Source organism: Pangasianodon hypophthalmus, chromosome 11 (genome assembly GCF_027358585.1).
Source record: "Pangasianodon hypophthalmus isolate fPanHyp1 chromosome 11, fPanHyp1.pri, whole genome shotgun sequence".
Taxonomy (NCBI): Eukaryota; Metazoa; Chordata; class Actinopteri; order Siluriformes; family Pangasiidae; genus Pangasianodon; species Pangasianodon hypophthalmus.
In genome coordinates this window covers 19,647,392-19,660,022 of record NC_069720.1, presented here as the reverse complement: position 1 = coordinate 19,660,022, position 12,631 = coordinate 19,647,392, and the positions used below count along the sequence as shown (strand labels likewise).

The window sequence follows — 12,631 nt, the reverse complement described above, 5'->3', positions numbered from 1 at the left end:
CGATCTAATAATTACATATTTACGACGACCTAAACTACACACTACTAGGTGAATTAGCCAAATCTGCTCCATCAAATATTATACAAGGTAATGCCAGTTCAAAGACAGCACCACTTTTGGTAGTATGGCATGAAAATGAACCAGGAACACACACACACACAGTGTAATCTCTAATTTAATGCAATGGTTTCGGTGAGCGCTGCCTTCTCCTATCCAACTCAAGCATCAATCTTTAATACAAAAGCCTTTAAATGGGAGCTCACCGTGGAGGGATGTGATGAATTTTTAAAGACATGTCTGCTTTACTGTCCATCTGGGCTCCATTTGTCCTACTGGGGATATTTACAATACAGATGAGACATCAAAGGCCATTTCTGTATTCTCTTTTTGCCTCAGGAAGGTTGTGTAGAGAATGTCACACACACATGCACGCATACATACATATCTTATATATACACACGTATATTATTATATATATATATATATATATATATATATATATATATATATATATATATATGGCCATGTAGCTGAATGAAGAAAAGAAACTGATTTTTTAATTGATATCAAAATATACCAGCCTTCAAGTCAGCAAAGCATAAACTCAGATTTGTTGGTGAAGCCTTTTGTGAGCCAAGTTTGTGGTTTTGCTTAAGCAAATCCTTGCATCACAGGGTGTGTTGACACTTTTTTTTTTTTTTTTTTTTTTTTTTTAAATATAATGAAACTGGTTGCTATATAGATTCTTGAAAGACCACATAAAATGTCTCCCAAGTCAAAACCTATTTATGGATTGAAAAGGATTAAAGAAATCTCCAACGTAACCTTTATGACTGCAGTCAGACTAGTGTTAATAGTTTCTAGATGGCTTTTTCTATCCATATATAAAACAGCAAAGCATACAAAATATATATATATATATATATATATATATATATATATATATATATATATATATATATATATATATATATATATATATATATATAATCATGGCGTGGACTGTTTTCCTATAACAGCACAAACCATTGTGTGTTCCTTATTTATTTTGTATGCTTTGCTGTTTTATATATGGATAGAAAAAGCCATCTAGAAACTATTAACACTAGTCTGACTGCAGTCATAAAGGTTACGTTGGAGATTTCTTTAATCCTTTTCAATCCATAAATAGGTTTTGACTTGGGAGACATTTTATGTGGTCTTTCAAGAATCTATATAGCAACCAGTTTCATTATATTTAAAAAAAAAAAAAAAAAAAAAAAAAAAAAAGTGTCAACACACCCTGTGATGCAAGGATTTGCTTAAGCAAAACCACAAACTTGGCTCACAAAAGGCTTCACCAACAAATCTGAGTTTATGCTTTGCTGACTTGAAGGCTGGTATATTTTGATATCAATTAAAAAATCAGTTTCTTTTATTCATTCAGCTACATGGCCAGACCTGATAGTTCTATCAGAAGCAAATGTCTGATTTACTATAATCGAAATAACTGAACGCTCACTGGATAAACTGATAGACTTCCCCATCTGTACTTTTGCCAGAACACTGAAGGTAAGAGCGTTCTGATGTAGATTCCACTGTTTAATGGCTTGCTCGATATCAGTTTCCTACTTGAGCAACTGAATTTTATCATGTCTAGCCAGAGAACATTTGGGCGGGGTTCCAACTGACACGGGCTGAGAGACGGACTGGCGAGTAGTGGCAGAGTCTGAGTCCAGAGTGACAGATTATCACTTTCCCTCAGGCACATTCCAAACCGCTTCCACCCACCTGCCCAAAATAAACTGCAGTGCATTAACACTTTCCTTTCCAAACACACACATGCAGGTTACACAACAGTTCAGTGCACCTTGAAAATAAGTAATACATGACAAAAAAACATAGTGTAACCTTCATCAGACATACTTACACAAGCAGTCCTATGCAATTACGTAATATTATCTTAAAGGACAAGAACACTGCAACTCTTTGTTAACGGTCACCAAGATTCATGCATTCTGGTGGCAGTATGATATGGAGCTCTATCTCCAAAGGCTTAACTGCAGTTCTCTCTGGATTGGGCAACTGCCAACCTTTGGAGAATAAATCAACAATTACACATCATACACAAAAAAAAAAAACAAAAAAAACACGGCAACTCCTTATGCATTAATTCAAACTACTTTCCCCTTTTTTGTTATTCCTTGAAAAAGACTGAAAGACATTCATTTAAATATACATCAACTAATATAAAACAACACATTCACTTTTTTGTGGTCCTTAAATTTTCCCCTCAAAATTTTACATTTAAGGGCTAAAAATGGGTGCGGATCATTAAACAACACCTTCAACACGTGATTTCAACACTTACTGTAAGGCCACAATACATTTTGATTATCTCTAGTAAATAGGCTATGGAGTAAACACTAACTGCCATGAGGTTTGAGGCATGCTTATTAAGAACACAAAGGCAGAAAGATCCTTTTCAGTTCCTCCAATAAAGCACTGAACCATGAGGTTTTTCAACAGCTGCATAAAAACCAAGAATGAAACTCTCTAGACAATTTATAGATATCATAATTGCAATTACAGCAGTGCAAGGTTTTCTATGCACACAGTATAACTCTGCATTCACAGTTTAACACATGGTGTGTGAGTGGGACGTTGTGTACGGTGTGTCCAAGACTTGAACGCATAACCATAAAATTTGTAGTCTGCACCACCAACGTGACTGACAATATAGGAATCCAGCTTCAGGAGAAGGACCTATTGCAACACATTCACATATGTCCACATATTTTAACCAATGCCACACATTAAATTTCAGTTGTTTAGTATTGAGTTGTTAATTGTTAGTTTAGTATTCCTATTCATTTCTAATTCTGCTGAAGTGCTATGTTATTGTAGTACAGATACTCCATAAATTCACAGGGGTTTTCTTCAAAAATCCACTGCAGACTATGAAACTTCTTTCCCCAGCTTGCAATTTACCGTAGAAAAAAAATGAGATTAATGATTTAATCATCCAGAATCTATGGTCTTAAAAAAAGAGACCGGAAAACGAGCATTTCCACCATTTCAGATTTAAGGAAAGAACAGGAAGGCATAATACTATTTCCAGCTGTGCAATAGGAAACGGCTTGCTGGCAGCAGCAAATGCAAAAGTCTGCAAAAAGTACATTTTCAATATAATCCTTTTACAAATCGGTTGTGTAACATCCATGCTGCTGACTGACATGAAAATTTCCCTCGGTTCTCTTTCAGACAAAAACCGAAAGTGCTGTTTTTGTCCAAAATATTTCGGTGGCATCTCTAATATACGGAGCCCCCTAAGGGGACATGGTGATGGAAAAAATATGAGACGAGAGGATAATTCATACTTCCTATACAAAGAGTGTAAAGGTTGGCAGGTCTGGTAGTATAATCAAAGCAAACATTGCAAAAAGCTGTGTAGGGACGAATAAATCATTATATCTTTCCACCTTTATCTCAAATTTTAGGCAGTTTTCTTAAAAAAAAGTCTGCAAAAGAAAATTGCAAAAGACAAGTTGCCACTTCCTACCTGTCTGAACTGCTCTTCATAGGTCCAGTCGGTGTGGTCCTGGCCATGTTGCTGGCCTTGAGAGGGAGGAGCTGGGAAACTTGAGGCCCGCGGTTCAGTTTCAAGCCCTGATCGGGCCTTCAGCAACTGAGGATGGAGCTGACGATGAGGCAGCAGCAGGATGCCTCGGCCCGGGGTGATGGCCTCACGGCTCATCTGCAGGCCTTCCTCGGCCATATCATCATCGTAGTCTTCCTCCATCTCCCCCTCAAAGTCATCCTCGTCCCACTTCTGCTTTCTAAAAATGATTGAAATGTAGACTTACAGTATGTGCCAGCTAAAGCATGCAAAAAAAAATCCTAAGACCTGAGCTGAATTCTGTAATCTTTAGAAAGGTTATAACTAGTCCAACACTAAATTTCCACAGATGGATAATTTTTTAAGCTCTTTTCATGGTTTAAAAATTCTTCAGCGGTTGTTTTTGAAATGGGCATGGAACTCTCGTCCACTAAACAGAGTTACGTGAATGACTGCTTTTGCTGAAAATCCAATGCCACACTATCTAGGTAGAATAAGGAACCTTCACCTACCAAAGTGGACAGCCTTTAACCTTGGCAGCATGAACACTACAATAATAACATTGCTGAATATCATGTAAATGATTACCAGCAGTTACCCAGTTACAACAATAATACATCTTTATTACACTAAAACAATATTTATTTAGCCTGACTTTATAGTAATTATTGGCAATTATGAGCATACATACATTTGCTCCTCCTCGTCAGATCCCATCATGTCTTTATATTGCTCCTCTCCCTCTTCCTCCTCCTCATCTCCTTCTACTTCATCCGCCTCTCCGGCGGTGCTGTGCTCTGACCTAGGACTGTCAGCCATTGGCCTTCTCTGCAGTCCGGCAGCCACGGCCCTCATGGCTGCCAGAGCCGCTATCTGAGTGCGCTCTGTGTCTGAGGTGGAGCTTAGCTTCAGCTCCTCACCTGTGGGGGAGGAGCTCTGACACGAACCCGTCTGCTGCTGTTGCTGCTCCATCTCCATAAGCAGCCTGGCCCGCTGTTGCCTGTGCAAGTTCTCCATAACTGCCTGCAGCTTCATCTCCAGGCAACCAGGACGCTCTGAAATATCGCCTCCTTTGCCCACGTCTTCACCAGAAAAGCACCAGGTTTCCAAACACTTGATTCTAACAGATGGCGCTTTCACTCAAGAACAAAGTGAATGCTAAAAAAAGAGAAACAGCCTCACAGAAGAACTCCTAGAAACGTCTTCTACTTAAACCTGAAGATTGTTGATTAAGATTGCGTCTGTACGCCACTACAGACGGAAGCAGGCTTTAGAGAGGAGAAGCTCCCCCCGACGCGGAGTGGCTAGCTCTATCAGAGCCTGGAAGAAAGAGAGAAATAGAGCATGCGTTAGTAAAAATGTTTATAGAAATTCTCCTCCATCCAACAGCATTCTTCTTTTTTCCTCTGTTCTATGCGGCATATAAGAAAGAATTATCTGTTGCTGCCAAATGATTCACAACTTCACCAGGGTACATTCTGAACTACAGATACTAGCTACCATATAGATAAAAGACCAACGTGAACTATATAGATATCAGAAAGCATACATAGGAATTACAACAGTCCTTAAGAGGTATGTTCTGTAATGTCCAAGCTGTCACTATAGAACTACAAAGAACTATAAACTCAGATTTTATATTCCCAGTGCATGTCATATTAAGCGTACCGACATAATTTTTTTTTTTTATAGGTATGTACCGATCCAAAATGAAGTGCTAGCACTGGAAGGGCACTGAATTGGAGGATATTTTCCAAAGAAGTCCACCGAATATAGTATTTCATGACGTGAATGAATGTTGACTGTAATAACACAAATTATGTCTGTAAACACAAGGTGTTTTAAAGTGAAGCACTTCAGCCTCTTCTCAGTTTCTTGAGTCCATCCTTGAGCAGAATTGATGCTGTTCTGCTTGTTCTCACTTTGTCTTCTGAGTATCCTCTTGCACCCTCATTAGCTGTTGCTTGTGCAATTTCAACTACTTGCTTGATTGCTTGTGCGATATAATGATTTCATCATCTCTAGACAATATTACACTGCCATGATATTCAGTAACACTAGTATTATAGGTATTACCCAGTCCTCCCAATCTTTACACATTTTGCTTTGGAGTGCATTAATTTAATATCGGACTTTGCTAGAACGAGTTATTACTCAAAAATACAACAAGAGAGTGGACCGTTTCCTTCCCAATTACACAAAATATGAGCCAATAGACATATAAATCTGGAATGATTCACATGGGTGTTTTGAACTCTCTGATATTAACTGACGCCCCTAGAAGCCCCGCCCCCTTCACCCATATCATATGCCCTCACCTTCTGTCAGTGTAAATGGAGAATATTTTAAGTTCATTAATGTGATATAAAATCTACCAATGTATGTTCAACTTAGATAACATTCAGCAAGTATACTGTTAACACCAGTTTGCTATAAAAGGGCACCTTCAGTTTTTGGTCAAAATGGAAAAATTTCAACCTAAAAACATTAAATAGTAAACAATGAAGTGTCAAATCCCACACTTTACAAATAATGTTCATTGTGATGATAATTAGAAAGGGATTAAATACACTGTTTAAAAACTTCAGCAGTAGTGAATAACAGAGAAAATGTCAGAAAAGTGGACATTAGACAATTGATGTGTAAAAGTGTATGTTTTTTTTTTTTTTTTTTTTTTTTTTTTTTTAACTACACATTACTGTGGAAACACATAAAAATCCATCATTTTTGTGCTGGCTGCTTCCAGCATTCAGTTTCCGAATACACATCTGGTAAAATTATTTTATTATTGTTATCAACTGGTGTAATTGCTCATTTTCCTGTCTTTATTAGGCAGTCGGTTCAGGACGATTAAATTGTTTATCATGATTTTTTCAAATTGGAAATTGCACGCAGGGAAAAAAAAAAAAAAAGTCAGTGCCACACAAACCTACTACCTGCTGCACACTAGTTGTTGGATCATTTCACATGCTGGAAATTTTGGGACATCTGTGACTACCTGCATTCTGGCTAAATTACATTTCTGTACTAAACATGCTTTTTGTCAAATGTGATCCAAAAAAATTATACCAACAGCAAAATCAGGACTAAGCATTAATTTTACACCTGAAATTCACTTAAATCTGTAGAAGCTTGTTTGTCAAATATACCATTTGCCATGTCTTAATAATGAGAATATTCATCAAAATTTATGCCTTAATGTCTCAAAACAATGCCTTTTTACAGTTTTCATTCCCATATTCCTTATGAACATACACACTCATGCCTATGCTCTTATTTTATGTCCATAGTGTATTTTAAACTGTTTTTGACATGTCTTATTGCCTTTTATCTGCGTTATTCTTTACATGTTCTTTACGCACGTGGCAAGTTTAATTCACGTAAATGAATGTTTTAAATGTTTCCTGACGGAAAGTGCACATGTTAACTAGTGCTCTTTTTCGCTCAGTAAATCAGTCTTAGTGCAGTGGACTATTCTGTCTTTAGAAGGAGGGGGGGAAAAAAGGATTTTTTTGGTTTGGTAATCCTGCCATGTTGGACAAAATTTAAGCCAACTGATCTATTGAGAAATAGTGCTAATGTGGCTTCCCATAACATGAGAGAGAACACAGAGATTGTGAGATCTGAGCAAACAGGACAAGAGATAAGCAAAGTGCTAAGGGTCTAATTCCACACATATACAGACCTAAACCCACATCCCCTAAGCTGCACTACAGTACACACAACTTAGCAAAGACATGTAAGTATTGGAAAATACCAGCACACAGGACACAGTTAATATCACAGGCTTGCACAGAGAAACACTATTTGACCAGACAGAGTGGGTTTTTTTTTTTTTTTTTTTTTTTTTTTTTTTTTTATATTTAAAGAAACGCCAGAGAGAGAGAGCGGACAAAAATACGTTTCCAAGTAAGGTTCTAATTATGGCATGTGACTATTAAATAAAGAGTGAGTGATGGTGGCTAAATTAGTCACTGAATGTTTACAGTGTTGGCTGGTTAGCACAGGCTGTCTGTTCTTTGTTTACACCAGTCACTCAGCCCTCCTTTTACGAACAGGATGCAACGTCACAGGCTTTCACTGCACCCTTAACCAGACTGCGATGCTCAGCCGTGAGCGACACAATGAGAAACACAGCCACAGCAGAGTGATACAAAGCAGTACATAAGCGCAAAGTAAAATCAAACAAAAATAAAATCCCCTTTCATTCACTTCACTCTAGTGACAGAAACTATACAGTAGCCATTCACATTCCTGCAAGCACTAGCTCTGTGGAAAGTGAAATTCTTACCAGTGAAAAAGCACAAAGTTAGTCATTCAGAGGCCACATACTAGAGCCAACCACAGGGTCCAGAATCTACCGAAAGGAAAGGCTAATCTGATTATCATGGCTAGCCATGCACACATTCAGTAATCTAATTTACACAGATCTTATCTTTGGCCATTTCTGGCAGATCCTGGAGTTCATCATGAAGTGCTCTGGGGTGTCGAAGTTATAAGGTCTATAACCATTAAAGAAAGCAAATTCAAATCCGTAGCACCTAAACACTTTCCTCTACACACACACAGAAGAACACACTGTTCAGTGAGGGGAAACAGAAATGTATACCTTGGGCCTAAAGCTCGCCTCAAGAAACTGAACATGCCTATGTAGGTTGCCTGCTGTTATCACACACACTGTAGCTTCTGGCTGTAAACATGTGCAGCAAAAAAAAAAAAAAAAAAAAAAAAAAAAAAAAAAAAGACTTCCATGTGTGACTAGTAAGAACACGTGCTACGAGAAAATGGGCTTAAATTAAACCGCTCCTTTTAATGCAAAAAAAAAAAAAAAAATTGATATTTTAATTTATTATATTAATGCAAAAAATTATATTTTTTTCTTCAATGTGAAAATTTGCACCTGTATAGTTCCTTTTCTTAATATCTTAATATAACCTTTAATTTAACCAGCCAAGTCATTAGAAATTAGAAAGTCAATTAAAGGTAGAGAACACACAATATCATCTTTATACAGCTTTATATATTAAAAAAAACACCTGCTTTTAAATTGTGCTTTTTTATTCAAATTATTTTTATAAAGGTTTCAATAATGAGACAAATCAGCATATGAAGATGCACAATTCAAGATTTAACTGGAACTCAAACCACATCTAAAGCAGAATCATCAGAATGCAGTACTATTATTTTAAATTCACAGCCTAGAGGGTTATAATCATGTTTTCACCCATTTTTCATTGAAAAGGAAGGTACGGTTACTGTGGTTAACATGAAAACAATACAATACTGACATTTCAAATTCCAGTTCTGCCGGCTTGTTACAACACAGCAACAGACTTTGAGCTGAAAATTGAGACTACGTTGCAATCAGAGAAATGAAAGACAATTAGAACACAGAGTACCATTAGCACAGGCAGAGACTTTGGATGTAATTATTGCTGCTCAAAACAACAGATTTTATAAGTCTGAAAGGCTAAAGCCTGGGAAATGCATACAGCTGTGGGCACTGGCTCAATTCTAGATTAATATTACTTTTCTTCATGAATCCTTTTCAGTCTTTTCAGTCAAGGATAATTCCATGCATGATGTTCTGAGACTGATATCCAAGAATGTTTATTGAGCAAGTATGTGATTTAGCAATCAATTTCCTTTATGTATGAGGCAAAAGAACGGCATGCTTAACATCTACACTGTGTAATAACAGAAAGAACGGCATTTGCCTAAGGAAATTTCTAACTCTGATAAGTCAAAATCAGCTGGAAGATACTCCTTTTGTGTGGCATGCTCCCAAAGAACAAAATCACTGCTTTCCTCCTCTCTGTTTGTTGGCAGGCGCATAGACATACCATGCCAAAACCCTCAAATGTGTGGATTATTTGACTCATAGCCAAGCCACTTGACTTCCGACTGCAGCAGTAGAACATGCACACACCTTAATCAACATTAATCTTCTGTCTCAAACATATATTATCTCGTAATGGGAGTTATTCTGTTAATTGGCAACATATCAGAAGTCATACATGAATATATACATTATATATATATATATATATATATATATATATATATATATAAAAATAATCTGCCATAACTTTAAAACCACTGACAGGTGAAGTGAATAACATTATCTCGTTACAATGGCACCTGTCATGGGGTGGGATATATTAGGCAGCAAGTGAACAGTCATTTCACAAAGTTAATGTGCTGGAAGCAGGAAAAATGGGCAAGTGTAAGGATCTGAGAGACTTTGACAACGGCCAAATTGGGATAGCTTAAAAACGGCAGGACTTGTGGGGTGTTCCCGGTATGCAATGGTTAGTAACTACCAATGGTGGTCCAACGAAGTAGAACCGGTGAACTGGCGACGGGGTCATGGGCGCCCAAGGCCCGTCTGGTCCGAGCCCCCAGATACGGTAGCACAAATTGCTGAAAAGTTAAAGCTGGCTATAACAGAAAGGTGTCAGAACACACAGTGCATCACAGCTTGCTGAATATGGGGCTGCGTAGCCACAGACTGGTCAGAGTGCCCATGCTGAACTCTGTCCACTGCCGAAAGCACCTACAATGGGCACGTGAACATCAGAATTGGACCATGGAGCAATGGAAGAAGGTGGCCTGGTGCCAGATACCACAGCACACCTTCAGAGGTCTTGTGGAGTCCATGCCTCGATGGGTCAGAGCTGTTTTGCTGGCACAAGCGGAACCTATACAATATTAGGCAAGTGATGTTAATGTTATGGCTGATCGGTTTATGTATGTGTGTGTGTAATTTTACACACACACACACACACACACAGTCAGGTCCATAAGTATTTGGACGGGGACACAATTTTCATAATTTTGCCTCTTTACACCACCACAATGGATCTGAAATGAAGCAATCAAGATGTGATTGAAGTGTAGACTTTCAGCTTTAATTCAAGGGGTTTAACAAAAAAAAATTGCATTAACCATTTAGGAATTACAGACATTTTTTACAGAGTACCTCCATTTTCACAGGCTCAAAAGTAATCGGACAAACTAACAATCATAAATATTAGGATTATTTTTAATAGTTGGATGCAGATACTTTGCAGTCAATGACTGCCTGAAGTCTGAAACCCATGGACATCACCAAATGCTGAGTTCCCTCCCTTGAGATGCTTTGCCAGGCCTTTACTGTAGCTGCCTTCTTGAAGGTGCTGCTTGTTTGTGGGTCTTTCTGCCTTCTGTTTTGCCTTCAGTAAATGAAAAGCATGCTCAGTTGGGTTGGTCATCAGATATTTAGGAACATTTAATTTGTTTGCCTTAAGAAGCTCTTGGGTTGCTTTCGCGGTATGTTTTGGGTCATTACCCATCTGTACTGTGAAGCGCCGTCCTATCAGTTTTGCAGCATTTGGCTGAATGTGAGTAGAGAGTATAGCCCTATACACTTTAGAATTCATCCTGCTACTTATATCAGCAGTCACATAATAAATACCATTGACCCAGTTCCACTGGCAGCCATACATGTCCATGCCTTAACACTGCCTCCACATGTCTGACTGATGATGTGGTACGCTTTGGATCATGAGCCCTTCCTTTCCTTCTCCATACCCTTCTCTTCTCATCATTCTGGTACAAGTTAATCTTGGTTTCATCAGTCCAAAGAATCTCGTTCCAGAACAAAGTCTAATCTGGCCTTCCTGTTCTTGAGTGTTACCAGTGGTTTGCATCTTGAGGTAAACCGTCATTCATGAAGGTGTCTCTTGATTGTAGACTTTGACAGTGATACTCCTCCAGACTGTTCTTGACTTGGCTAGATGTAGTGAAGCAGTTTTTCTTCAACAAGGAAAGAAGTCTGCAATCATGCACTTTAGTTGTCTTCTGTGGTCTTCCAGGCCAGTGTGTTCCTTCTTTTTAAGAATGTAAAAATTGTTGATCTGGCCACCCCTAAATTTTCTGCTATCTCTCCTATAGGTCTGTTTTGTCTTTTCAGCCTAATGATGGCCTCCTTCACTTGCATCCACACCTCTTTGGACTGCATATTGAGAGTTCCCTTGAACAGTTACCAAATGCAAATTCAACGCTTTGAATCCCCTCCAGACCTTTTACCTTAATTAGTCATGAAATAACAAGGAAACAGGCAAAATCTGGCCATGAAACTGCTTATCAGTCAATTGTCCAATTACGTTTGAGCCTGTCAAAATGGACGGACTCTGGAAAAAAAAAAATAGCTGTACTTCCTAAACAGTTAATGCAATATTTTTGTTAAACCCCTTGAATTAAAGTGAAAGTCTACACTTCAATCACATCTTGATTGCTTCATTTCAGATCTATTGTGGTTATAGAGGCAAAATCACGAAAATTGTGTCACTGTCCAAATACTTATGGACCTGACAGATTTATACATATATATATGTTGTATCTAAACACAGCAAACTCTTCCAAGAACTGCTGGACCAGAAATCTGACACCGATTCTGCCTGGTAACATGCCAAGTGGAAACCTGTTGAGCCAGCTTGATTGAGGATTTGCAATCTTAAAAAAGCTAGAAATCAGATTGGCTTGAAGGTAGTTGGCTGTGACTGTCACAGATGGAACAATGTAAAGAACCTCAGGGCAAAAAGCCAAGGACCTACTGTTCTCATGTACTGGTTCTTATCACTACATAAAACCACACACCCCACCGTCTTTCAAAGGAGGAAAAGGCACGCTCTTGGCTAAGAAACAAATACTCTTTAGGCAAGTTTTCTTCCTTAGACATCGGCCTTATTTGAATAACAAAGTTGGATTAGGCAAAAGTCCCTCAGCCAGTTTTTCAGAAGGAGACTCAGCCGTTGCAATAAGATTCTTCATCTGAAACAATCCTCAAACCTTGCGGAGTTTCCCTCAAGTGGACCGGTCGCAGTCGCAGACTGGCAAATATTCATTTTGCTAGCAATTCAATTATTATTGTATATTACAGAAAACGTATTTTTTCAAATGCCCGGTAGAGATTTTTCTCAGGCGCTGATCTCACACAACAACTTCTCACTTTTGTTATGAATCACATTCATATACCCATGGGCTTCTCAG

At 38.2% G+C, this 12,631-nt stretch overlaps 1 protein-coding gene across 3 annotated transcripts in view; it reads right to left on the bottom strand.

The window, feature by feature from the left end:
* Window positions 1-12,631, bottom strand: part of arid3a (AT rich interactive domain 3A (BRIGHT-like)) — a 33,395-nt gene that overhangs the window by 18,077 nt on the left and 2,687 nt on the right. For all 3 annotated transcript variants that reach the window (XM_026935519.3, XM_026935427.3, XM_053238160.1), the window contains exons 2-3: window positions 4,290-4,918; window positions 3,542-3,818 (exon numbers count right to left, since the gene is read on the bottom strand). In XM_026935519.3, the coding sequence (XP_026791320.1) occupies window positions 3,542-3,818; window positions 4,290-4,633 (621 nt within the window). In that variant the 5' untranslated portion in view covers window positions 4,634-4,918. The remainder of the gene's footprint in view (window positions 1-3,541; window positions 3,819-4,289; window positions 4,919-12,631) is intronic.